Source organism: Peromyscus eremicus, chromosome 3 (genome assembly GCF_949786415.1).
Source record: "Peromyscus eremicus chromosome 3, PerEre_H2_v1, whole genome shotgun sequence".
NCBI lineage: Eukaryota > Metazoa > Chordata > Mammalia > Rodentia > Cricetidae > Peromyscus > Peromyscus eremicus.
Window position 1 is genome coordinate 49,359,710 of NC_081418.1, and position 27,005 is coordinate 49,386,714.

The following is a 27,005-nucleotide window of genomic DNA, read 5'->3' on the forward strand; positions in this document are numbered from 1 at the left end:
TGTGGTACTGAGAACCAACCTAGGATTTCATGCAGGACAGGCAAACATGCTACCAACTGACCTACAGCGTTGGCCCCTAACTCATTATTATACCAATGCTAAGCATTCGTTTGAAAGCCGGGCCTTCCACAGTGGTCTTACCTTTCTGCTGCGGTTCGGGGGTTGCCTGGCTCAGCTTCCGAAGGCTAATGATTGTCACGGGTTCTGTCTGCTTGGCTGCCATCTAGGTCACTCCAGCTCCCCACACAGCTTCCCTAATGAAGCCAAGGCGAGTGGCAGAGAGGGAATATAAAGGCTATAAAGTACATAGACAGCAAGTGCACCCCATGTAAAATTGCCCTGAGCCCCCGAAAGTCCTAGGAGGGAAGTCGGGAGGTAGTTCAGTCAGGAAAGTGCCTGCTGTGCACACGTGGGGAGCTTTTCCTACACACAGAACCCAGGTTAAAAAAAAACAAAAGCTGGTGTGGAGACAGGAAGACTCCTGGGGCTCTTTGGCAGCCAGCCTGGCCCAACCTATGAGTTCCATGCCAGTGAGAAACCCTGACTCAGAAGAAGGTGGACAGCATTTCTGAGGGACCACATCCAAGGTTGACCCCTAGCATATACATACATATGCACATTCATGCATAGACACCTAAGGTTGACCTCTGACCTCTACACACACACACACACACACACACACACACACACACACACACACACACACACACGAGAACCCGCACATGCGCACGCAGTCTTGGGAGACATTTTTTCCTGTCATCCATTTCCTCTGCAAACAGACTGCTCTTGTGTTTAGATTGCCTTCTTCTATTACTAGGCACCTGGCTCGAGGAATTTATCTTCTTCTGAACCTCCTTGTCCTCACTCCTAAAATGAGGATTATACAGTAATTGCACCTAACTCTCAGGCTGGTGTGGGGGGTAAACAAGTTGGCTCACAGGAAGTGTTTATCCTGCACCTGGCATGCCCTGCCCTACTGAGAAGAAGCTGAGAACCGCGGTTACTCCCGCTGTGAGTTCTGCTTATAAAGGACACATTTGGTGCCACAAAAAAGAATGATGACTGTCTTGGCAGTGGTGGCGCACACATTCAAATCCAGCACTCGGGATGCAGAGGCAGGCAGATCGCTGAGTTCAGAGTTCAAGGCCAGCCTGGCCCAGAGAGAGACAACCAGGACCATACAGACAAACCCTGTCTAGATAAAGCAAACAGAAGCTCAGGGGCACACGTGGACTGAAATGGAAGCCTGAGGACAATCTGTTAGAGATGAAGGAGAAGGCCAGGCAGGCAAGCTGTGAATCTCACATCTGCCAGGAGGAGATGGGAGAAAATAAGCAGCCATGGAGGACAGCTTCCCGCTGGCAGGCAGTGTGGGGGGCAGTGAGCTTTAGGAAAGGAACAAGAGGGCTAGGGAGATGCTCAGTGGTTAAGAGCACTGACTGCTCTTGCAGAGGACCTGGTTCAATTCCCAGCACCTACACGGTGGTCCACAAACATCTCCAGTTCCATAGGATCTGACACTCTCTTCTGGCCTCCAAGGGTAACACACACACACACACACACACACACACACACACAGAGAGAGAGAGAGAGAGAGAGAGAGAGAGAGAGAGAGAGAGAGAGAGAGAGACTCATTCACACATTTTTTTTAATAGTTAAAAAAAAAGAAAGAAAAGAGCAAGGAAGGCCAAAACATTTGTTAGAGTCTAAAAGCATGCTGAGGCTCTGGCCAGCACTCACAGGGATGGTTATGGCTTTCTGAGTTAGGACTTACGACGGGTAAACAGACAGAAGCTAAGCTCCATGGTGGCTCATAGGGACTGCACTAAGGAGTGAAATCTAGGACGGAAAAGTACATTATCTTAAAGCAAACCCCGCTTCCTAGGGCTGGACCCCTTGCCGGGTCACTTGACCTTCCCCACTGGAGTAACCCATAAGGGAGGAGACAAGGGCCTGTCTGCATCTGGAGGTAGGTTCTGTCTGTACAACAGCTGGTCTCAGCCCCTTCAGCAGCCCACCATGAGGGCAGTCGTTTCTAAAATGACTGTCCTTTTTCCTAACACTGTTGACATACTTCTTGGATAGGTGTTCTTATTTGGTAATGGTGTGTTAAAGTACACACACACACACACACACACACACACACACACACAGAGGTATGTAGAGGCCAGAGAACTTTGTGTGCTGTCTTTTTGCCCTGTGCATTCGTGTGCATGTCGGGTGCGGAGGATAACCTCAGGTGTTATGAGGAATGTCATCCACCACCCTTGAGGCAAGGTCTTTCCTCGGCCTGGAGCTCACAGATTAGGCTAGGCTGGCCGGTCAGTGAGCCCCAGAGTTCCTTCTGTTTCTGCCTACACAACACTGGAATTACAAGTACATGCTACCATACCTGGCTTTTTATAGACGTGCCAGGGATCTGAACTCAGGCCCCGTGCTTACGTGGGCCAGCCCTTTACTGACAACCATCTCTCCAGTTCCTAGTGGATAATTTTGAATGAAATAGTGGCAATCAATTATAAAATGGACTTCGTAGTGCACGAAATAACCCCCTCCCCCAGCAGCCGCCAAATACTCCTCAGCTAGGTGGGCTCTCACGAGGAAGAAGAGAAAAGGGAGCGCAGGACAAAGCTGAACCACACTAACCCGGGGAAAAAAGGAGAAAGACTCAGCATCCCCAGCCAGCCCTTCCTCAGACACCGAAGTGGGGATGTGATACACGACCCACCTTCAAACGACCTGAAAGTGTCTGTGGATGGATGTGGATGGGTTAAGGATGGACGCTGCCTCTCAAAGGCCCAGAGGGAGCCCTGGAGTAATCAGACTTCCAACAGACAGAGTGACGCTTTTTTCACCTGGATTGAGATATATGAATTTTTTTTAGCCAGAAATAATTGAGCCCCTGAAGATCTTTTCCATGCTGACTTGTATGTGTGTGATGTGATTTTTTTTTATAGTGTCATCAATAAGAAGCTGGGAGAATACTTGAATAAGGACCTCAATCCCCAATTCCTAGAACCCATGTGAAAAGCCAGTGTGGCTGTGGGTCTCTGTAATCAGCACCAGAGCTGAGTGCAAGGGCAGGAGAGTCATTGGGTTTTGCTGGCTGCCAGCCTCGCTCCAGGTTCAGTGAGAGATTGTCTCAAGGGAATAGGTGGAGAATGAAACCCTGACACTCAATGTCCCCCTCTGGCTTCTGGGAATGTGCAGAGGGCACAAACCTGCGCACACATGTGCATATACCACACACATACACAAACATACTAACGTATTTAATACACACACACAAGTTTTCAAAACAATGAAAGTTTCACACTCCATTTGCCTCCAGCAACACACGAACAGTTGGCTCCCCTCCCTACCCTGAACAGCAGCAGTAAAAGCCAATACACACCTGTTGCCAAAAGTTTCTCACCTGTGTATTCCTTGGAAAGTGTTAAGACTTCAGGCTCCTGTACACTGTCTCACCACAGCCCGGCTGGCAGCTCTGGAGGCCTCTCTGTCTCTAGACTTACCTTCCAGAGAGGCCTGGCCCCTGGCCCTACCTCCCTCTCACCTCAGTTCTCCAAACAGGATTCATTAAGGAGCCACCTGGCATTCTGGGTGAGTGACATGGAGGGCACACCCCCTTCGAAACAACCCTCACCTGATCCCTTGGGAAAGAGAAAAGAGCAGTGCTCCCTGAGACAGGAAGCGGCTGCCAAACCTTGGGGGATGTCAGCGTGTCCCTCTCAGGCTGGAGGGGCATTTCTGAAAGAGCTGGGGGGGGGGGGCTCTGAACCACCTCTGCAGGGTGCTTTCTTTAGATGGATGCCCAACAGGACACCAGCAAGCTGAGAACCTAACTCCCTGATGATCATGGCAGCAGAGTCGTGGGTGGGCTTCTCATAGGACTTACAGTGGATTCCTTCTGGCAGCTGTCATTGGCTGGGCCTCCCCTCCACTCCCAGGTCTTACAATCTCTTTTCCACAGTCCCCAGGTGGACAGCCTCCTATGCACTTGGCAGGGGGAAGAACTCCACTTCTCGTCCAGTGACGCACATGATGAAGTCTCACAGCTGGAATGCAAACATCATCCTTTGATCCAACCTTGATAAGCGAACACCTTAAAAGACAGGCCTCACATTGCCGGGCAGGCTGTGACACAGACAGGAAAGGGCCACGACCACTTCCTTATAGGGTTGAGTATTGCTCCTAACGACACTAGTCAATCTGGGTATAGGGCAGCAAGTGGGATCTAAAAGATAAGACTAGAACTCTGGGAAGATGGCAAGTGAATAAAGTACTTGCCAAGCAAGCGTAAGGACCTGAGTTCAAATCCCCAGGAGCTATGTAAAAGCCAGGCACAGTTGAGTGATTCTATAATCCCATTGCTCCTGCAGCAAGATGGGAGAGACAGGAGCATCCCTGGAAGCTCACAGGCCAGCTAGCCTGGTGCACACAACGGCATGGAAAGTTGTCCTCTAATCTCCGTGTGCGTCGTGGTATACATGTGCCTGCACGCATACATACACGCAACCACATTTGAATCTGATCCGTTCTTCAGGTAGAAAGGACAGTCAATGTGAAGCATACAAAAATGTGGCTTATTCTTAGTCCCGCTCCTGTAGTCACGATAGACACAGCAGTTCACCTAGATGCGGGTCATTCAGACAAAACAGCCCACGGGACGAATCTCCTCAGGTGCTTGGGGGATCACCAGTCCAGGCACCCTACGAAACTGGTTCTGGGGAGGGTGAAGAACTTGACTACGAGGTAGTCTCCTTCCCCGTACACTGGGTTCCAGAACCTAGCTAAGCCTCTGCCTCTCCTTCCGCAGTCACTCCAGCTCAGTGTGTGGTGACAACAAGCCATGTCCCAGGAATGATGTCACGTTGTCACATTTCACTTCTCAGAACTGAGTGATGCCCAGAGTCAGGCCAGGGCTGAGCCTCCCACTCACTACCCAGTGGGCGTTAGCTGTGCTTCTGGTGCGGGGGTGGGGTGGGGTGGGGGTGGGGGTGGGGGGGTGGATGTGTGCAATGTTTGAGAAAGCCCCCAAGCTTGTAATGCTAAGCCCCTGACCAGGGGGAAATGTGGAGAAAAACATAAACCTGATCCTTCCCCGGGATTAGGTTGTGTAACTCCATTGTCCAGTGTTGGCCTCTAACTGTAGATACTAAATGTCATGGATTAATTTTGAATAAAGACATCTTAAAGAAACAGTGAACAGAGCAGACGTTTATTTTCATGATTATTATCCTTGAAATACTGCGGGAGATCCAGGTGTGGTGGCCCGTGCCTGTCGTCTCAACAAAGTGGAGGCAGGAGGAGCCGGAGTTCAAAGCCATCCTTGGCTACATAGCTATTTCCAGGACAGAGCTCGTGAGACCTTGTCTCAAAACAGATGATAGACAGTAAAACAAAAATAAACTATTACAAGATAGTAGTCTAGTGCCCCCTCCCCCGTTTCCCAGTTATTTGGTATTTGAGCATTTGACTGCACACGAAGTCCAAACAAAAAGCAGCCCCTCAGTTACATGGTTAAATCCTGCCGAATCCCATGCCTCACACAGCTTCACACACTTCAGGTAGCCAACAGGGCTGCTTGTGGGACACCTGGCCTGGGCGGACATCAGAGACAAGAGTGAACTCCTTCAGCTGGCACCAGCCTACTCCTCGGCCCCTTCCAGGACGTGTTTGAAGGAGAATGGGGAGAACTTGGAGCCAGCCCCCTCATAAAACTTGTTCTGGAACTCCACCCTGTGGTGATGGGGTAGGGCAAAAAAAAAAAAAAAAGATTGAAATGTCAGAGGCTGGCAGAGAACACCATGGGAACCAGGCGACCTTTTAAGCCTCCCTCTACCACGCCCCCTCCTCCCACCTCTCTTCCTCAAGCTTCACGGGCCACAGCACACACCTCCCCCACGTTATGAACGTCCACAGCCTCCACCCAAGCAAGGATGCCTCCCCTCCACGCACTATCTGATGACCGCAGCGCGTGAGGCCACAGCTCCTCATGAGGGTGTGCGTGCCTTCCCATGTGCACCCTGACTCCCAGTTGTGGAGTCCTGGTTAGGACAGTGTGGGGCGTTTACCCAAACACCCCCACAGTTCCCCAGAGTTTTCTTGAGTGCGAGCAGCAGGAAATATTAGATAGAAGGATTTATTGCGGAGAATATCGCGGAGAGAAACAGATAGAAAATAAAGGATAGCCTCGAGAGGGCCTGGAACCTATTCCAATGGGCCCCGACTGCCTCTGCCCCAGGGTTTTTATAGAGACGCCAAGGGGTGGAGCAAAAGACCTCCTCCCCCAGCACAGCCAAGTGCAGACCATCTCAGACACCTGCACTCAGGCCCATGGTCTAATCATCCTCTATGTGGACCTGCTGGGTAAAGCCACGAGGAACCCGAGAACGGGCTCCCACAGGTCCCCCTTTCTTAATATATAAAAAAATAACTATAATGGCTTACAGCAATCTCCATAGCTGTTACACCTCCCAGTATGGGAGTAGAGGATGATATAGATGGCATTTCTCTTTTGAATTAGGTCCAAGGTGACTACAGCAGTCTTAGCTGCCTCAAGCCCTTTCTAAGCCAAAAACTCTTAAGGCGACTACAAACTTAAAGAATCCCTTAGCTTCATCATTACCATAACAGGTTAACATAAATATTGCTATACATAGTCACAATTCTCTCAATCTTACAACTCAAAGCAAACTCTTAACAGAACCATTTGAATTAGCATATATAGTGCTATATATAGTTAACAATTTTCTCCGTCTTACAACTTTAACTCAATCATTTGAATTTTCTTGTTAACAGAACATAGGAAAAACTTCGATGTATTCACATCAAACTTAAATATTTCCTTAACTCCACAAAACCAGGTGCATTAATATCAATAGGTTTCTGCAAACATAATTCAATCTCATAACTCCTCCTCTTTATAATTTTTTAAACAAAATCTCAAACCTAGTTAGAGGAACCCAAACTTATACAATTCCTATAAACCCATATTGAAAAGCAATCTTCTCAGTCTAACCATAAACACTTTGAAAACTTTTAGCAAAACATCCAAAAGCAGTTTCTTAATAAAACTCTTTACACTTTAGAAGTAGTCTCTTAATATACCCCATTTGCATTTCTTACTAACAAAAACATGACATTAATTCACTCAAACAACTTTTGAAATTAGACTAAGGAATATTAACGCTCCCCCTTTTCTTTATAATTTAAGCAAAATCTCAAGCCTAATTATAAAACCCAAACTTTTCCATTTAAACAATTCCATTTGTAACACAAAACCAGTTCTGTAAGTAATTTCATTTTTACATAAACAGTTCCACAAAACAATTGCATTTTTAACACAGAATACATGAATCACCAATTAATAAAGCATATATGCATACACATCTTGACTCTAGGTAGAAATAATAAATTTCTTCATTTAAACAGTTCCATTTTTAACCCAATTCCAGAAAACAGTTCCTAGGTCATTACTATAAGTAAACTCAAAATTGTCCCATTGTAATGAAATCTCTACTATTCATTTCATTTCTTAAGTCTCAAAATTCAAATGATAAATTCTGGTATGAGCCTTCCAAATATGAAGAAATCCATAACCAAAATCTTTTTGTAGTTTTATCTCATTTTAAGTTCAAAAAGTTCAAATAAATTCTGGTATTAGGCTTTCACTTCAAAATATGAAGAGACGTTTTTCAACCAAAACTTTTTGCAGTTAACAATTTTTGTTCAAACAAGCATCTCTGAACTTACTCTTTAGGTACAGTAGTATTTTAAACCGCACCGTTTTTGATGTTAGCTCAGGTTTTTCTGTGTTGCGAAGATTTTCCACGGATCTCAGCTGCGGATGCCTTGTTGTGCTGGTTCTCGCGTCCGCCATTCTTAGCTTCTTAGCGGCTTCTGGAGCTTTTGAAAACCGCTCAGACTGCCTGTTTTGCAGTCTGCTAGGACACTAAGTTCTGTATCTCAGGTTTTTTCAGCATATACATTAATAGACTCACACTTAACATTTACACTTTTTCACAAACTCATATAACCTTTTGCCTTGCAAAGCATTTAGATTCATATTCAACATTTACACGTTTTTACAAACTCATAACATTAACATCTACTTATTTAAACTCCTTAAGGAAACTATAGAACTACTTTAGCAAATATATTTCTTATTACTTCTTATGTACTTATTTAAACTTACATTTACAGCTAACATCTTTACTTCTTACAAGCTTATTACTACATGTCTTAACACTACCTTAGATACTTCTTGCAAGCTTATATTCTTAAAGGATCTATAGATCTATTTTACAAACTTATATAGGGCTACCATTAGCATATATTTAACTTAGCAAACACCTAAAGATTTCTTAACACAGATCTAACGAGAATTTTTACAAACTCACCTATCTTATTTTCATCTTTTTCTATTTCTTACTCTTAATTATTATTAGTACTCTCTCTATTAGACAGATTTTCTTAACTAGACAGGAAGTACGTACATCATTTCTAAATTTTAGAGTTTATAGTCAGCTTTGTTATAAAACACTGGGATTTAGTGAGTGTTGTTATAGAATTGTGATAGTTGTTGCTAGGGGTCTATAACCTTCCCAGGATGATGCCACACTCCAAAGTTGCCAGTTCTCTCAGCCGTTCTGGACCAGCAGAGATGCACTGTCAGCGGTAGACGGTTTTTAACTAGAGGCTGTCCCTTCACCCAAATTCATAATAGTTCCCCTAAGTGCTTCAATTCAGACAAACGTTTCTATTACAGCAGTACTCTTGGTTTGTTCTACGGAAAAACTTCACTTCACACTGAGGGTGAAATTACCATATTTAGCTGCTGTAATGTCTTTGCCAAATACCACACAGCTATTAGGTGATATAAAGTATTTTTCTAAAGAAGCTAGTAAAGCCACAAGTGGCACCGCTCCGAACTGTATTAAGTATTTTCACTTCATTAGCTTTAACTCCTGATGTTATTAGCAGCTGTAATATTTAGCATTGATTTCTTATAAGGAACTTTCAGGTGAAGCAACTCTTTTGTAAGACAGCTTTTCTGAAGTTTGTTTCCCATCTATAAAGCAGTCATTTTTTTGAATGCCTGTTTCTTATCCCCTTAATTAGATTTGCAAAGGAATTACTCATTGCAGGCAGTTTGTTCAAAAGGTAAATAACTTTTAATTTCACATAAGTTTCTTCATATCTAAGAACGTTCAGTGTATAAACTGCTCTCTCTTGCTGTCTTAAGGATTTTTAAAGTGGCTTGTTTGCTCTTAAAGGTAGCCTTTTGTCATCCAACTACCGTAAAAACTTAGCACAGCTATTAGGGTAAATAAGGCATTTTACCAAGGAGCCCCAAACCGCGAAGCACCTAGTTCCGTATCCTTTCAATTTTTCATTGGAACTGACACTTAAACTCTTAGATGATTTTCCTCCTTATTCTTTTAAAAGCTGTATTTTAAGTTTACCATGAACGTATTTTCGAGCTGACAAAAGTGTTTCAGGGCAATGTCGCCATCTTTAGCGGAAAAACTACCTTTCCCAGAATGCATTTCCCTTACATCAGTCCATAATAATATCAGTCCCATATCAGTTCCTTATATCAGTCATTTCCCATCGTTCTTTTTGGGTCTAAGAGTCAACTTCTATGTTCTTTTTTTTTTTTAGCAGACTTGCTTACAAATTCTTGCCCGGGAGGTTTGAACAAAGTTTTTGCTTTTGCAACGGGAGATTTGAACAAGCATTTTACATTTTCAATTATGGGACATTGGGAGGTTTCTGGTCTCTCCTCAGCTGGCTTTAACAGGTGTCTCTCCTTCATTTGACACTGGCCCCCAAATCAGAACTGCACCTGCCTGGTTATCGCGCATTGAGGTGGACAATTTCTGATAGCAACTTTCCTCGGGGCTTGTGTTTGTCTTAGCCAGTCAGTGAAAAACAAATATTTACAACAGAGCTTTTCCATAGCTCCTTCAGAGATTTTTCTCCCACTGATCTATCTCATTTTGCTTGTTCCTTCGTTCCCCAGATGCAGAGCTTCAGGTATCTGTCTGCGGCTCTGTACCTCTGCTAGCTGCCCTTGGAGGTAGGGGCTTTCTTCCCCCCAATCTGCCTCAAACTCTTAGCAGCTTTCACAAGTCATGCATTTTCTGGGGAAGAATCTGTCCCTTCTGTTTCTTCAGAGTCTTTCTCCCAGACAGTTCCCAGTTTGGTCTCAGTTTATCCCCTCTACCCCAGAAACAGTTTCCGACACTACAGTGGCGGCTTTTTTGTCCATTTGTTTTCGGGGTCTGTGTGGTTTGCATACAGACTGAAAATCTAACAAGGGAGGTTTTTGCCGTTTCTAAACTCCCATTAAGACAGACGTTTTGTTTCATCAGGCCTTCACCTGGCCCAGTCAGTCCCCCAGTGGGTTGTGTTTGTCTGGGTGTTCAAGGACAGAGCTTAGGCCAGAGGCAATCACCCCTTAGGGCCACACTCCATCTCACGGGAGTCAGTTGAAACAAAGCTTTTCTCAAAGAGGTGCTTTCTCTGACTGAAAAGAAAACTTTACTCCTGGATAGTTCTGTTCTGCCCTGGCTGGGCTCTCTCCCCAGACAGCGTTCTGACTCAGCAGCACGACTGCTTTAGACACAGTTCAGCTTTACTCTTTTCCCAGAAAGGTCCTTACTCTGATAGGAAAGCTTTTCTCAGATTTCTTTTTTTCAGCTGTGGACCTATCAACCCGGGACTTGGAAAGCAGACAACTGTGCCGTTTCCATTGGCTTTAGCTTTGTTTGTTCATTAGCAATCTTCCCCTGGGTCCTGCACCTTCCTGCCTCAGCTCTGTGCTCCAGGAAGTTTACCACTGCAGGAACCCTAGTATCCCCGAAATGCACTCCAACTCAGATGCTGGCCATTCGCCTCTGGGTTTTTGGTCAGAAGCTAGGATACAATGCTAACAGTTTGCATTACTTGAGGGGATCTTTGCATTAGGACGATTAGGAGCACCTTTTCATTCTGAAACGCTCACTCAGAAACAAAACCCTTGATGCCTCAGCTCGGTTGTAACTGAAAAGCTTGGCTTTTTTGCTTTTCTCAGGTAAAGTCCAGCCCTTTTGGGCTCTCTGTAGCTCTTCACGCACACTCTCCCAAGTGTTTCCCTCAGGGTACTCTGACCCACTGTCTTTTACTGGCTTGAAGAGACAGAGCTTAGAAGAGGTTTTTAGGAACTTGTCCCTGCCTCCTGCATTGCAGGGAGGATTTTTAAAGCTTGAAAGAACTTAGAGAGGTTTTGCTGTCTTAAGAGGTTTGTTTTCCCTTTGAGCTAATCACAAGTGGTCCCCATACTAATATCTTCAGGTGATTCTAATTTTTGCCCTTTTGAGAAAGTTAAAGTCTTTAGTTTTTAAGTTTAAGAGAGCTTTTGAGAAAGATTAAGGCTTTTTTAAAGAGATTTTTTCCCCCAAGTTTTCCAAGAAAAGCTTTATAGTTTAAAAGAAAGATTTTTTCCCCCCCAGGAGAAAGACCAACTTTTCCCAAAACTTCCCAACTTTAAACTTTTTGGCTTTTTACACCCCCATTTTTGCCTCAGGGAGAAATCACTTTCTCCTGCCGCTTGGACTTAGCATTTCAGCTGTCCCCAGGTCAAAAGCTTCCATAGGAAACTTTTCTTCCCCATAAGCTCAAAGAGCTTTTTTACTACCCGTAAAGCCCAAAGATTTTTCCCCCAGTTTGCATCCAGAGCCCCCAAAGTTAGAAAATTGAAGAGTTTTTCTGTCTAGTTGCCTTACTTATTTTTTCCTACACAATCTTACACTTCTAAGTTTTTCCTACACTATTTTACTACCCTATGCCTTATTTTTCACAGATAGAAATTGAGAAAGGGATAGAAGATAGAAAATTTTGACAGAGAATTTCGCTGCAGCATCGGACATCCTTCCAGTCCGCTTTTTTTTCTCTCCAGGATAAAACCCCTGCCTCTCAATATATATAAAAAATATATATTTTCCATAACACCGGCATGCCTCATCCACTGGCAGGGCTGAATTCAGCACTTTCGCCAAAAACTCCGTAATAAAACTATTATTTTCCTTTATCTTTAGTCCTTATTACTTTGTCTTTAGTCCCTGTTCATTTGTCTTTAGTCCCCCCTTTTTTTGTCCCTTTTTTTCTTTTTTCTTTAGTCCCTGTTCATGGCGCCATTCTGTGGGGCGTTTACCCAACCACCCCCACAGTTCCCCAGAGTTTTCTTGAGTGCGAGCAGCAGGAAATATTAGATAGAAGGATTTATTGCGGAGAATATCGCGGAGAGAAACAGATAGAAAATAAAGGATAGCCTCGAGAGGGCCTGGAACCTATTCCAATGGGCCCCGACTGCCTCTGCCCCAGGGTTTTTATAGAGACGCCAAGGGGTGGAGCAAAAGACCTCCTCCCCCCAGCACAGCCAAGTGCAGACCATCTCAGACACCTGCACTCAGGCCCGTGGTCTAATCATCCTCTATGAGGACCTGCTGGGTAAAGCCACGAGGAACCCGAGAACGGGCTCCCACAGGACAGCAGGAGCAGGACCTTGGCCTGTATTTTCAAAAATCATCTTATAACCAATCTCACCCGTGGTCATTTCTGTTCTGTGATGTTACAGAGGCACATGCTTCATGCAGTGGAGGGAAATGTTAGCATGGAGACAGGGGACGCTCCAGTTTTCTCTACTCAATATGCAAACATAAAAATGTTTCCTAAGGCTAGAGAGACGGCTCAGCATTTAAGAGCGCTGACCGCTCTTCCGGAGGACCTGGGTTCGATTCCCAGCACCCACATGTCAGCTCACAAGTATGTATAACTCCAATCCCAGGAGATTTGATGCCCTCTTCTGACCTCCACAGGCACTGCATACACAAGTATAGACACAGGCAGGCAAAGCACTCATACACAAGTATAGACACGTGCAGGCAAAGCACTCATACACATAAAATGAAAAAAAAAAAAATCAAGAGTTCCCTAAGAGCGGCACCCCCAGTGTGTGCTGAGGATGTGAAGGGCTTGCTGTGGCACTCCCCCGTTTCCTCTGTAGAGTTCAGTGGCTTGTTCTCCTGATGCCACTCCTGCCCTCAGCAACCACACAGCCAAGCACGCCTGTTCACTAACATGCTAACATCCAAAAGCCTGTTCCAGATCTGTCCCCCGCACTTCTTTGGAAGCCAACTGTACTAACAAGTCAGCACAGAGCAAACGAAAGCTACATGACAGGGCAGCCAGCAGAGCTGCATACATGTGAACATAGGTTACATCACGCACATCACGTAAACAGATGACTAAACTGAGGTTCCAAAAATGTAGCCAAGTTGTGACTCTGGTCAGTCAGCCAGCCCTGCAGCCTGCCCTTCCCCAAGCTCCTAAGGGACAAGCAGGCTTACCAATGCAGCCGGAGGGCATGCAGAAAGGCCGAGAGCCCCTCCATGATGAGGAGGATGGCAACCGTTAGGACGGCGAAGACGGCAAAAATGATGAAGACCCCAATGAGCCCTCCCCAGCCGCGGAGGCGGAGGCCGATGTTCATCACCATGGTCCAGAGCACCTCGGACAGCTCTGTGGGAGCAAGTGGGACATCCTCAGCCAGCAGGTATGTACCCCTCATTTTCCTCCATCACCTCAGATCCAAAAGCCCCTCTGAGGGCCATGCAGGAGCTGGACTCCCACAGCTTCGATCAGAGTGGTGGGCCTTCCAACAAGAGGACACAGACAGATACTCTGTGGCACACTGATCACCAGGGAAAGTACCCAACTAGAGCTATCGGCAGCAGTAAAAGGAATCAAACCTGAATAACATGAGACAGGCACAAAAATGCGAAACCTAAAAGAATGCGGGAAGCCTGGTTTGTTTGTAGCCCTCCCTGGGGTCTCAGAGCGGGGTGATTAGAAATATGAGAGGGGTCCCTTTGCCATGGGATTAGGGAATTTAAGGGAGTATTCACTCTCAAGTTCCAGCTCTCCCTCCCTCACCCTTCTGAGTGGGGGTGTTGGAATGCAGCCTTCCACCCGAGCCCCCCACACTGGCTGGCACTCTCATCCCAAACTTCCAGCCTCTGGAACTATGAGGAAAAAAAAATCTGCTTATGGCTGGAGCCACCTAGTCTGTGGCATTTTGTCATGCCAGGCTCACGTTAAGATTCTGTTCACGCAAATTCAGAAGCATGGGAAATTATCGTCAGTTGCTTAAGGATCTTCGGAAAGACACCCAAGAAAAACATTAAATAGTCATTATCTGGCAAGCACACTGCAAATGACCCTAAGAAAGCACTCTTGCTCATGAGTAGCATAAGCCTGTTCTCAGGGTGATGATTGCTAGCCTTGACCTCCTGGGTTGCGCACTCACCCGCATGAGCCAAGCTGAGGGCCCAGAGCCGAAGGTACGAGGCTGTGTTGGAGATACAGCCTAGGCAGTACTCAATGGTATGGATGGCCTGGTGGACAAAGATGTCTCCAAAGTTGAACTGTAACAGAGCATTTTCTGTCTTATTTCATTAAGTTCTTTTTCTCCCTTCTCTCTTCCTTTTAGAGTGAGAACATTAATTTTCTTTTCCATTGCAGTAATAACTACATATTTATGGGGTATAATATATATCTCAATGCACGTATGTAATAAATACTCATCATATCAGGGTAATTGGAGGCTTTAAGCTTCTGTCTTCCAAGTTAGTTACAAATTGTATCATAGATTACCATTCGCCATAGTCTCCGTGGGGTGGGATAGAAAGGGGAAGTTATGGAGACATGGGAAGGGGAAGGGGTCCCTCACCCAGGAATCTAGTTGAAGGCCGATGGCCCTTGCCAGCAAGAGTCAAGAATTCTGAGGGCTGGGATTAAAGGCGTGCGCCACCGATGCCCGCCCTGGGTGTTCTCAAACCTGCTGATTCAGGAGCCACAGACTGACAGCAGCAGACCCTCCAGCTCGTCCCTGAGTTCATCCCACACCCTCGTGACTGGAAAGATTAGATCCCAGTTCTAGACTCTGCACAAACTGAGAAGCCGGCCTTTGGTGCTCTTGTGTCAGATACCTCCTCCTCGTGGCCGTCCTTAGTCCCGTGGGCACCCGTGGTCTTCTTCTGAGCAGAGGTGCTCGAGTGCCCACCTTCAATGTCGTCCTCGTGGATCGTGAAAGACTGCAGCTGTTGGCAAGCAAGGAGACCAAGACGGTGTTCCACTTGGCCTCCGGGTTGTTAAAGTATTAACAAGATAAAGGCCCCTTCAAGGTTAGTTATAGACCCATCTATCATGTAATTGTTTTGGCTTTTTTATTATGTCATTCTCTTTCTCCAGACCCCATAGGAATGCCAGTTGAGGTTAATATCCACCTTACATTTTAGAAAAGTAGAGTTTAATGCTTACAGTCGTTTAAAGCATTTGCCATCTCAATACAATCCGCTGTATCTTCTATACTAACAGAAGAAAGCAGGGAGCCATCTTAGTATAGCTGGACCCAAGGTTCCCTGGGAGGGGTTCATCTCCCTAGGTCCTGTTTGCTTTAGGTTACTATGTTCCCTGTGTAAACGAGGCTCAAGGCAGTTTAGACAAAAAAGAAAAAAACGACAAAAAGAAAAGGAAGGAAGGAAGGAAGGAAGGAAGGAAGGAAGAAACTGACATTTGGCAACAGGAGGAAGTTATTCATAAATTAAAACTAGATTTTAAATGTGCCTATCCTATGATAGCCTATAGCAACATTCTAAGGGAGTAAAATCACAACCTTAGAAAATTCACTAAGAATAACTTTAATATTCATTTTAAAAATAGAATTATCTGGGGGGCATGGCGGTGTATGCCTGTATTCCTAGCACTGGGAGGCAGAGGCAAGAGGACTGTTTTGAGTTAGGCTAGCCTGAGCTACATAACCAGTGCAAGACCAGCCAAGGTGATATAGTGAGACTCTGTTTTTAAAAAACAAAATATAAAGTATAAAATCCCCCCCCCCGTTCCCGTGTCTAACCAATAAAACAACCAAGTCCAGATGCTTATAATGCTTATAAATCTTCAGTGCCAACCAGATGGGACACACACCCCCTGAGCAGAGTGTCGAGGAACTTCAGACTTACTGTGTTTGGGAAATGGAGAACCACTGTGCAGGAAGTAAAGGGGTCCCGGCGGGACGCTACTGAAGGACACACGCTTGAGTCCAGCCCTGCCCTCCAGACCTCCCCAGGCCTCACAGGGGAGCCCACTGCTCTCTCCCCACCCCAGACTTCCATTTCTAGGAAAGTGTGCTGTGACCCACAGTGGGCAGACTAACAGGCAACGCTTACCTGAGATTTCTGGTGTTGGGCTCTGAGAATAAATGGCTTAATCAGAAGCATCCACGGCACAGAGACCAACGCTATAATGACAAAGAAAGTTTGGACTTCTTGCTGCAAAATCAAAATTGGTACCAGTCACTAAGATGGCCACAAAGTATTCTTCCCGTGCATAATGGGGCTTCCCATGCTCGTTGGCGAAGGCAGACACTTCAGCGACCCTCTGAGTAATCCCAAGCATTCCGATTCTGGTCACCCTCACTTCCGCTACACTCCTAGTGTGGACAGAGAAATGACTATCCTGTGGTGCTCCGTGCCCACGGGAGGACAGAAACCACTCTGTGTTGCGTATGTGCTATGTAGTCCTTTGTGACACTCTCACACATGGAGTCTTCAAAACAAGAAGTCCTGAGACACTACAAAGACAGTGCTATGCTTCTCTCGCCCTTAGCTGCTCCACGGACACAGTTACTCTAGTTCCAGAAGAAAATTGGCAGGTCACATGATTCCAACCATCTCTCTACCGGAACCAACCTTTGGGTCATCTTATATTAAATCAGTAATTACCTATTTCCAGTGTGAGGTGATTGTTGGCGCTCTCTCTCATCCTCCCTCCCTCCTTCTACCCCTCCCCCCTTCAAGAAAGAAACCAGGAGTTCCCACACCCTCTACCTGACTTTCTGCCTCAAGTCCCCTCATGGGTTGGGAAACTCACTATGTACTCAGAACCATCTCAGGGTTCCCCATTTGGCCACTGCTGAGACCCAAGAGGAACCCCCAGCTTCATGTTTCCTTCCAGGTCCCTCCCCACTTCTTATCTGACACACTCCTTATCCACATTTCCCAGCTCTGAGGGGTGATTCAGCTACATTGTGGAAAGCTGCTGGGGGAGCGGGGCGGTGACAGGGACAGGAAACTGCTCGCAGGCTGAGGAAATGCAGCTTGTGAGCCTTCCTGTTTCCTCGCCTGCTCTTGCCAGCTCAAGATCCATGTCAGGAGAAGGTCTGTGAGCAACAGCGGTAAGACATTTAACCCAGCAGGAACATTTTACCTGCTCAGCTCTTATATGGTGATACTTTATTTGTACTGAAATGTGATTTTATTTGTATGCTAATAAATAAAGTTACCTGGGGGTCAGAGCTAATAGCAAGCCATAGCAGAAGTCTGGCAGTGGTAGCACACACCCTTAATCCCCATCACATGACAGGCAGATCTCTGTGTGTTCAAGGACACCACCAGCATGGAGACACACGCCTTTAATCTCAATATCAACCATAGAGACCTGGAGGTCTGTATAGACAGGCAGTGACAAAGAGGTCACGTGGTTGGGTTTACAACCAATGAGAAGGCAGAACAGAAAGTCTATAAGAAGACAGAGACACAGGAAGGAGGTCTCTTGTGGAGGGAAGGACAGGAGTGGCAGTGAAGGGTAAGGTTTTTAGAGCTCAACTATTACTCTGACCTCTTGGGCTTTCATCTCTGCATTGGCTCTGTGTTTCTTTCTTTCTTTTTTTTTTTTTTTTTTTTTTTTTTGGTTTTTCGAGACAGGGTTTCTCTGTGTAGCTTTGCACCTTTCCTGGAACTCGCTTTGGAGACCAGGCTGGCCTCAAACTCACAGAGATCCGCCTGGCTCTGCCTCCCGAGTGCTGGGATTAAAGGCGTGCGCCACCACCGCCCGGCTTCTTTTTTAACAAGACAGTTACAATCTACACTCTTACTCTGTTTTACAAGCTCAAAAGAGGGAAGGGCATGTGCCCCGTCCTGTACTGACCAAATGAAGCCCCTGCACAGGAAGGTGCTCACTGCCACGTGTCGTTTTCACAACCAGACCTTCTGCCCCAGATGACAAAGCACCCGTATATGCTTCTACGCAGACAGCCAGAGCAAAGCCGAGGAGACTTTAGTGTCGGCCCTTTCCTCTAACCACGTGACCCCAGACTGAGGTTACGGAAATCCCAAGCCATGTCAACACAATTAATCTTCATAGCAAGCTGTAGGGAAAAGCAGCCAGTTCTCCGCAATGTTTGTTAATACAACAAGAAGCTGGAAAGCTGCTCACTCACGGCAATGCCCGGTGCCTCCTCCAGAGGCAGCGAAGCCCCGGGCCTCTCTACAGGCAGTTACCAGCAAATACTAGGTTACTCTAGGGCTGATGCCTACAAGAAAGGGCTTGTTTGGGAAATCCAAATAAACGTTCACTCTGATGCCAGCACGGAGTAAATGAACCTTTAAAACACACTCACTTTGTGCCAGCATCCTGGGGCCAGCCCAAGGCTGTCGTGTGTGTTTAACAAGTCAGACACAAAAGGGCCCTCTGAGGTGTGTTTCCTCTCTGATTACTATCTAAAACCATCTCTCACAAAAGCCTGGTCGGGCAGCACGTTTTCCTCTTGTTTGATGCCTCTGGAAGGAGGGGAACCCAGCTAGGAGCCAGGGGGAAAGAGTCAGCTAGGAATCCAGTGTGTGCAGTCCCTGGCAGAGGACATTTCCACGGAAGAGCGACCTGTGTGATCCTAGCCACAGAGCTCTGTCCAGCGAATTAGGACAGAAGTGAATCTTCCATTCATAAAAAAACCTGCTGGGTGAGGCTAGGGTAAAAGAATAGTTTGTGTTGGACAAGAATGATTCACTGAGTTCATTTTACATCCAGTTCCAAGGGGGCATTTCTACTGTTTCCAGATGAAGTACACTGTATGGGGAGCAGGAGGGGACAGGCTGGAGGGGGGCAATGAGGGAGGAGGGCAAATGAGAGCCCAGTACAATGACATACATGTGAGGATGCCGTGAGCAAACCCATGACTTTGTATGTTCACCTAAACACCTTCTAAGATCCCTAACAAATGCATATATTTAAACACACTGGAAATAGTGAGATATACTCGACCATCTCTGCAAGATTCACATCTGCATATCCAGTCCATCAAAAATACTAAAAGAAACTGTACTGAACACATCAGACCCTTTTCCTAGTCATTACTTCCCTAGAACTGGTACGACAGCAGTTTACATAGCATTTGCATTTTGCATGGTGCTGAGTGAGTGTCTAAGCAATCCAGAGAGTAACTAAAGAACATGGCACATGGTGGGCGCACGGGGGTGGGAGTGGGGGTGGGGGGGTGGGGTGAGGGGGTGGTGTTAGATAGTCTCTACACAAACACTGTACCACTTTGTACAGGAGATCCGACCATCTGTGGGTTTGGGGATCTACAGGGGTTTTGTGCGTCCTGGAACAATCCCCTGCAGGGACTCAGGGACAGCTATTCTTGGCTGAAGGAAATGGGGAAGACCGGAGTGGGAGCAAAGTCCAGCTGTTGGGACATACCAGCCATGGACAAACAGAAAGTGGGGGTAAGTTCTGGCTGACTTTGAGAACCACGGGCTAGCATGAGCCTGGTCCAGTTTCCAGAAACCCACCGTTCCTGGAAACAGCGGAACTTCGGTTCTTGGTTTTATTTGTATTTCCTTTCATGTGAGCCTTAGCTAGAATTTGGTGGTTTGGTTTTTGTTGTTGTTGTTTTTTTTCTTTCTTTTTTTTTTTGTTTTTGTTTTTGTTTTTTGTTTTTCAAGACAAGATTTCTCTGTGTGACAGCCCTAGCTGTCCTGGAATTCACTCTGTAGCCCAGGCTGGCCTCGAACTCACAGATATCCACCTGCCTCTGCCTCCCGAGCACTGGGATTAAAGGCTTGCGCCACCACCACCCAGCTTAGAATTTGCATTTTTAACAAAAGATTTTCATTTGTTTGTTTGTTTGTATTTAGACAGAGTTTCACTGTGTGGCCCTGGCTCTCCTGGAACTCTGTGTAAGACCAGGCTAGCCTTGAACTCACAGAGATTTATCTGTCTCTGCCTCCCATGTGAAATTTTATTTTTTTACATTTACTTACATATTTATTTTGCGTGCATGTGGAGGTCAGAGGACAACTTGCAGAAGTTGGTTCGTTCCTTCCACTGTGTGGGTCCCAGAAACTGAATTCCATCATCAGGATGGCAGCAAACACGTACCTGCTGCTGAGCTATCTTGCCAGTCCAAGGTTTTTCAATCTTTAACATTCAAAGCTTAAACTGGAGCATTTTCCCACTCAAGCCAATCCATCTGAAGGTTCTTTTTCCCTCTTTGCCTAGCCAATTTTCAACTAAACAATAACGTCCCTTGTGCATTACCCCAGCAGGAAGAGTGGGAGCCTCGTAACGGCTGTCTGTGCCTGTCCCTTTACTTAATAAGAACGTAATATTCTTCCCTGAGTGCTGAGATGGCTTAGTCTCACAAAGAACTACTCTCTTCAATACTCAAAGAGCATGAGAGAGATCTTACAAAACCGAGTGGGTCAGAGGAGGTTTTCAAAGCAGAGCTACCTGATGGCTGTACAGGGGTGCATTGGAATCATCGTAGTCAAACAAAAACATGCTGATGAAGTGGATGAGGATGCTGGGAGCCTTCTGGGATGTGTGGGCATCATACCGGCACCACTTGAAAATGATCATGAAAACCAGGTATCCAAAGAGGCTCAGCATAAAAATCATCTCGGGGATGAACTGCAGAATGATGTTGAGGGTCCTTCTGAAGTAACTAGGGGCGGAAAACACACATATAAGACAGAACATTAACAGGACGTTAGTGCTCAAGCACTCTCCCCAGGCACACAGTGTTCATTCCCTTCTTGAGCTGCTGGCAAACGCTTTACTCCCCTGGCAAACACAAACGTGTATGGAGAGGAAAGGAAAGAGAAAGGGAATACCTGGAGAGTGTTTTTGCTTGCACAGATTCGGGGAACCTAGGTCTAGAAAGTACTGTCTGGTGATCTGGCCACAGCTTCTCATGAAGATTTCACTCCCAAGACACATTTGAAGGTGAAATGAAGCAATAATAGACATTTGGAAGCTTTTCTGCTACTTATGTACTAAGACGGGTGTTGCCAATCTACAGCCTGTGGACCAGATGGAGCCTGGAGACTAACAGTGATTCTAATATGGGGCTGGAGAGGTGTCTCAGTGATTAAAAATATTTTATGCTCTTCCAGAGGACCCAAGTTCGATTCCCAGCAGCCACATCAGGTGGTTCACAGTCATCTTTAACTTCAGTTCCAGGAGTTCAACACCATTTTCTGGCACACACACATGTAACCCCCCCCCACCCCACTCTCTCTTTCCCTCTCTCTCTCTCTCTCTCTCTGTCAACTCAATGGTTCTCACCTTTTCATGGTTGGGTAGAAGAACATTAAACACTGTGTCTGGTAGCACAGATCTGTAATCACAGACACTCAAAAGGCTGAGGCAAGAGAATCACAAGTTCCTGCACTGCCTGGGGTACACAGTGAGTCACAAGGCAACCTATACAACTTAATGAGAACCTGTCTCAAAACTAAAAAGTTAAAAAAAAAAAAAATGGGCCTATAATCCTAGAAGCTGGGAAGTGGAGCCAGGAAATCAAGCCATCTTTGTATATATACCGAGTTCAAGGTCAGCCTGGGCTACATGAGACCCTACCTTTAAAAAGAGGAGGGCTGAGGCTGTGGCTCAGTAATAGAATGCTTGCCTCGTGTGGTGGTTTGAATAAGAAAAGCTCCCAAAGGCTCATATATTTGCACACTCAGTCTTGAGTTGATGGACTGTTTAAGAAGGATTAGAAAAATTAGGAGGTATTGCCTTGTTGGGAATAGGTGTGGCCTTGTAGGAGGAAGTGTGTCATTAGGTGGCTTTGAGGTTTCAAAAGCCCACACCAGACCTCTGTCTGTCTGTCTCTCTCTCTCTGCCTGCAAATCAGGATGTAAAGCTCTCAGATACTACTCCAGCACCATGTCTGCCTGCCTGCTGCCATGCTCCCCACCATGATGATAATGGATGAACCCTCTAAAACTGTAAGCAAGCCCCCGATTAAATGCTTTCTTTTATAAGAGTTGCCTTGGTCATAGTGTTTCCTCGCTGTAATAGAATAGTGCCCAAGATACCTAGCCTGCGTGAGGCTCTATGTTCCATTCCTAGTACCTCAAGAAAAGAAAAAAAGGGGACTATTTTATGATCCTGAAATTCTACAAAAGTAAAAAATCCTCTCAAGACATGGTGCCAAGATAGAGTAATAGAAAGTTCACAGCCTTTTGCTCTAAGACAGAGCCCTACCAGGCTAAGAGGGAGCTCTAGAGATGGACTGTCAGAAAAAGCCCTGGTGCATAAGGAGGCCAATGACCATCAGCTAGGAAGCCCTTCCCACACATCTTTGGCTTCTCTCTCACAACACTTCCCACAGCGCACAACATCCTCAGTTTTCCAAGTAGAACTACTTCTACGGCCTCTCAAGTTTAAGGTCACCCTACAACTGGTTCTTGCCAACAAAATGGGACCAGAAATAGTCCCCTGCCACTTTGGGGAGAAGCTTTAGGACTCACCAAGTAACTCTCTACCTTTTCTCTGCCATGGCACCTGCAGGGGTTCAGGAGTGTCCACCCATCCTCTAAGTCCCCTGGGTGGAAGGATGACAGACATGGGACCCATGTGTCCCTGCTGCTATGATTCATGGCCTTAAGCCCTTGAGGCTGGAGTTGTTCATTTTCCTGTAACCTAACCCATTCTGGTTATGTATTCCCATTCTCTTCATCTCCCTTTCTTTCTTTACTTGCTCCTTTCCTTTTTAGACAGGCTCTCCCAAAGCCCAAGCTGGCCTTGGACTTGCTATGTAGCTAGACCTTGAACTTCTGGTTTTTCTGCCTCCATCCAAGTGCAGGGATCACAGGTGTGCACCACCACCACACCCACAGTATGCAGCATTGGAGACTGAACCCAGGGCTTTGTGCATTCCAGGCAGGCACTCTACCAACTGAGCCACATCCCCAGCCCCCATTCTATTTTGTTTACCATGTTAACAATCTCAGCAATGTCAGGCATTGAGGCTATGATCACCTTCACTAGGAGCTGAGGTTGAGACTTAAAGTGACTGATCACAAGCTCTCCACCCTTTCTGTGAACCCCAATGCCCCACTTACTCCTAACCTAAGTAGCAAGTGGGATTTCTGGGCACTTGAAGTCAGCTGCCAAGTTCAAAAGGCACACTGGGTGAGCATGTTACGCTATGTCCAAACACACTTTTAGCATCAATAAGTTTAAGAAGCTTTCCAGTGATGGATGCTGACAGAGGAAAGGAGCAGGGTGCCGACATGAACAGGCAAGAGGGAGAGGGGCTGCCACCAGCCGGGAGAAAGGACACCCAGGATGATCCAGGATTGGGAGCACCTTGGCCAACATTCATCCAGGTCCTCCCTGGCCCACTGGGTGGAGAATGAGCTGGCTACTATACCAACCTTTCCTTCCAGGTAGGAGGAACACAAGCTGCCGTGAGTGAGCTTCCCAGCACCCTCATGAACCCTAAGGAATTTCCCAGGCAGAAAACACACATTTACGTCAACAGACTCTGCATGGCAGAAACAGAGGTGCTCCTGATTCTGGCCAACCAGTCTGTCTCAAGACGAGACCCACAGGGAAGCTACCTGCCACACGAAGGCTCACTGGTGGCCCTGCCTCTTCCTCATCAGTGCCATCAGACGGGCAAGCAGAGGGTGAATCAAGAAGCTCGCATGTAGGGTGGAAGACAGCTCATTAGTTAAGAGTCCTTGTGTTCTTGCAGAGGACCCAAATTTGGTTCCTAGAACCCGTGTTAGGCAGCTCACAATCACCGGTAACTTCAGCTCAGAGATCTGAGTCTGCACTCACATGCACATACCCACAATCAAACACACATACACATGTATACATAATTAAAAATAAATCTTTTTTTTTCTTTTAAGAAGAAACTCACATGTGATTGAAGAGGCTGAGAATAACACCAAAAGTCATCTGAATGATTCCCAGGATGACTGACATCTTCATCTTATAGGAGTTTAAAAATGTGAGTTTGTTTGAAGCCAGGTTCCAAATCTGGATAAGATACATGACAAGAAAGACATGAAGCAGAACCGGGGCAGTCTTTAGGAGTTCGGCTACAACACAGTCCCCCAAGGATGCTGCTTGGCAGGGGGATGACAACACACACGTTCCTGGTGATATTTTATTTGTACTAAAATGTGAATTGTAAATAAAGTTGCCTGGAGGTCAGAGCTAATAGCAAGCCTTAGCAGAAGCTAGGCGGTGGTGGTGCACGCCTTTAATCCCAGCTCTTGGGAGGCAGAGCTAAGCAGATCTCTGCGTGTTCAAGGACACAGCCAGCATAGAGACACATGCCTTTAATCTCAATACCAACCATAGAAGACCTGGAGGTCTGTACAGACAGGAAGTGACTAGGAGGTCATGTGGTTGGGTTTACAACCAATGAGAAGGCAGAACAGAAACACTATAAAAAGGCAGACACACAGGAAGTAGGTCTCTTTTGGAGAGGTAGGACCACAGCGACAGTGAAGGGTAAGGTTTTTAGCTCTTAGCTATTGCTCTGACCTCTTGGCTTTCATCTCTGTATTGGCTCTGTGTTTCTTCTTTAATAAGACGGTTACATCTACACACGTTGGGCTCAGGAACGGGAAAGAACAGTTATAACCACAACTGTGGTGACAAAGTGTGAGAGTCACTGATGCCATTGATCAGATACCCAAGTCCTGGAAGAAAACCAGAGATAAGGACTGCAGAGACGGCCCAGTGGTAAGGGTGCTTGTGGTCAAGCCTGGCTAACTGTGCTGGTTAGTTTTTGTCAACTTGACAAACTAGAGTCACCTGTCACCTCTGTCAGATTGGCCTGTGGGCCATTCTCATCATTAGTTATTGATGTGGGAGGCCCAGTCCACTGTGGGTGGTTCCATCCCTAGGCAGGTGTTCCTGGGTTGTATATGGAAACCAACTAAGCAAGCTGTGAGGAGCAAGCCAGTAAACAGCTCCCCTCCCTAGCCTCTGCTTCAGTTCAGGCCTTAGCTTCCCCCTCAATAATGAACTATAATCTGTGAAGCTAAATAAGCCCTTTCCTCTCCAAGTTGTTTGTGGTCATGGTGTTTATCACAACAACAGAGAGCAAACTGAAACGTGACCTGAATTCTATCCCTGGAACCCATGTAAAAGTAGAAGGAAAAAACCAACAAAGTTGTCTTCTAACCTCCACATGCATTCTACGGCATGCATGCCTCCTCTCATAAATCATACACACACACACACACACACACACACACAAACAAACACATACCTCACACAACACACACATACACACACACACACACACACACATACACACACACACACACACACACACAAACCAAAAGATGCATGGTTTGTCTTGTGCCAAATGGAAAGATATTCTGAATTACTATGGAGAGTCTCAAACTTGCCTCCGTTCCTTTACAAATGGCCTGCAGAGTGCTGACTGAAGAATGGATCAACTTCTTTTTTATAGTAGCCCATTTTGCTCTGAGTTCCTGGAATACTTCACAGGGCAAAGCATTTCCAAGAACATTCTTTTTTATTAATTTAATTATCTTTTTTAAAATTTTTAAATATTTATTTATTACATATACAGTATTCTGCCTGCATGTATCCCTGCAGGCCAGAAGAGGGCACCAGATCTCATTACAGATGGTTGTGAGCCACCATGTGGTTGCTGGGAATTGAACTCAGGACCTCTGGAAGAACAGCCAGTGCTCTTAACTGCTGAGCCATCTCTCCAGCCCCTCCTAACAACATCTTCATCAATATTTGCTTGCCTACTTTCTCTCCATTTCCTTAAATTCCATTCGATGTGTGTTCTGATTATCCTTCACCTTTTCTTCCATGTTTCTCCCCCGTCCCCCTTACTTGCGAGTCTGAATACAAAGGGAAGCCTGCTGGACTCTTAGGTGGGGATCTGTGGGCTAGCTTCTCTCTCGGGCTCTCATTGTGAGCAATAAACCCCACAGCAGAGTGGCTGGAGCAAAGGCACCTAAACACCACCCTCCCCTGACGTCCACCCGTGGGGCCTTTTAAAGACCCCTTGCCAGTGCTCCTAAGCTCTGACCATCTGTCCAGCCCATCCCAGAACCTTCTTAAGCCATCTCTACAATCAATTGTCAGAACCACTATGGATAAGATATGACACCTGCTTTTCATACAGTCCTGGTCTGGGCATGACTAATAGTGACACATGTTCCTATCCAGACCTAAACAAAGATACAGAGTAGCTAGAGGACTAATCAGGGTCTCGCTCAGGTTAATGGTCCTCCTTGTTCCAGAAAGCTCATTAACCCTGTGGTCTCCATTCCCATCCCAAGTCCTTGCTCCGACCCTTGACCTCACATGAAATCCAAGAGCATCCCATAATGCCGCGAGATGTGCCCTCTTAAAGATAACAAATCCACACAGCCTTCTCACCTTCCATCACAAACAACCTCCTACTCCAAAATGCTTTCCTTCTCAGAGGCTGTATTAGTTACTTTTCTGCTGCTGTGATAAAACACCACAACCAAGGTAACTTACAGAAGAAAGAGTTTGACTTACGATTCCTGAGGGATAGGAGTCCATCATCGCAGAGAAGCATGGTGGCATGAAGGCCAGAGCAGGAAACTGAAAACTCACATCCTCAACCACAAGTATGAAACAGAGGGACCTTTTCATCTCAGAGCCCACCCCCTAGGAATGTACTTCAGCAAGGCGGCACCACCTTCACCTCCACAACAGCACTACCAACTAAGGACCAAGTACTCAAATGCCTGAGATTACAGGGGACATTCTCATTCAAACCACAACACAGGCCAATATCCGGTTAGGCACGGCCTTAGTACACAGTCATCCTGTCCATCCCCAGT

General features: G+C 46.1%; 2 protein-coding genes across 2 annotated transcripts in view; both read right to left on the reverse strand.

The window, feature by feature from the left end:
• The window catches only part of Svopl (SVOP like), a 54,503-nt gene extending 54,280 nt beyond the window's left edge, over nucleotides 1–223 (reverse strand). The window contains exon 1 of the mRNA XM_059256555.1: nucleotides 142–223. Within this exon, the coding sequence (XP_059112538.1) occupies nucleotides 142–223 (82 nt within the window). The remainder of the gene's footprint in view (nucleotides 1–141) is intronic.
• Nucleotides 224–5,283: 5,060 nt separating this feature from the next.
• Atp6v0a4 (ATPase H+ transporting V0 subunit a4) overlaps nucleotides 5,284–27,005 on the reverse strand; it is a 56,941-nt gene continuing 35,219 nt past the window's right edge. Inside the window, exons 15-21 of the mRNA XM_059256556.1 lie at nucleotides 24,050–24,168; nucleotides 20,620–20,833; nucleotides 16,278–16,379; nucleotides 15,039–15,149; nucleotides 14,357–14,474; nucleotides 13,398–13,569; nucleotides 5,284–5,742 (exon numbers count right to left, since the gene is read on the reverse strand). Coding sequence (XP_059112539.1) covers nucleotides 5,652–5,742; nucleotides 13,398–13,569; nucleotides 14,357–14,474; nucleotides 15,039–15,149; nucleotides 16,278–16,379; nucleotides 20,620–20,833; nucleotides 24,050–24,168 — 927 coding nt within the window. The 3' untranslated portion in view covers nucleotides 5,284–5,651. The remainder of the gene's footprint in view (nucleotides 5,743–13,397; nucleotides 13,570–14,356; nucleotides 14,475–15,038; nucleotides 15,150–16,277; nucleotides 16,380–20,619; nucleotides 20,834–24,049; nucleotides 24,169–27,005) is intronic.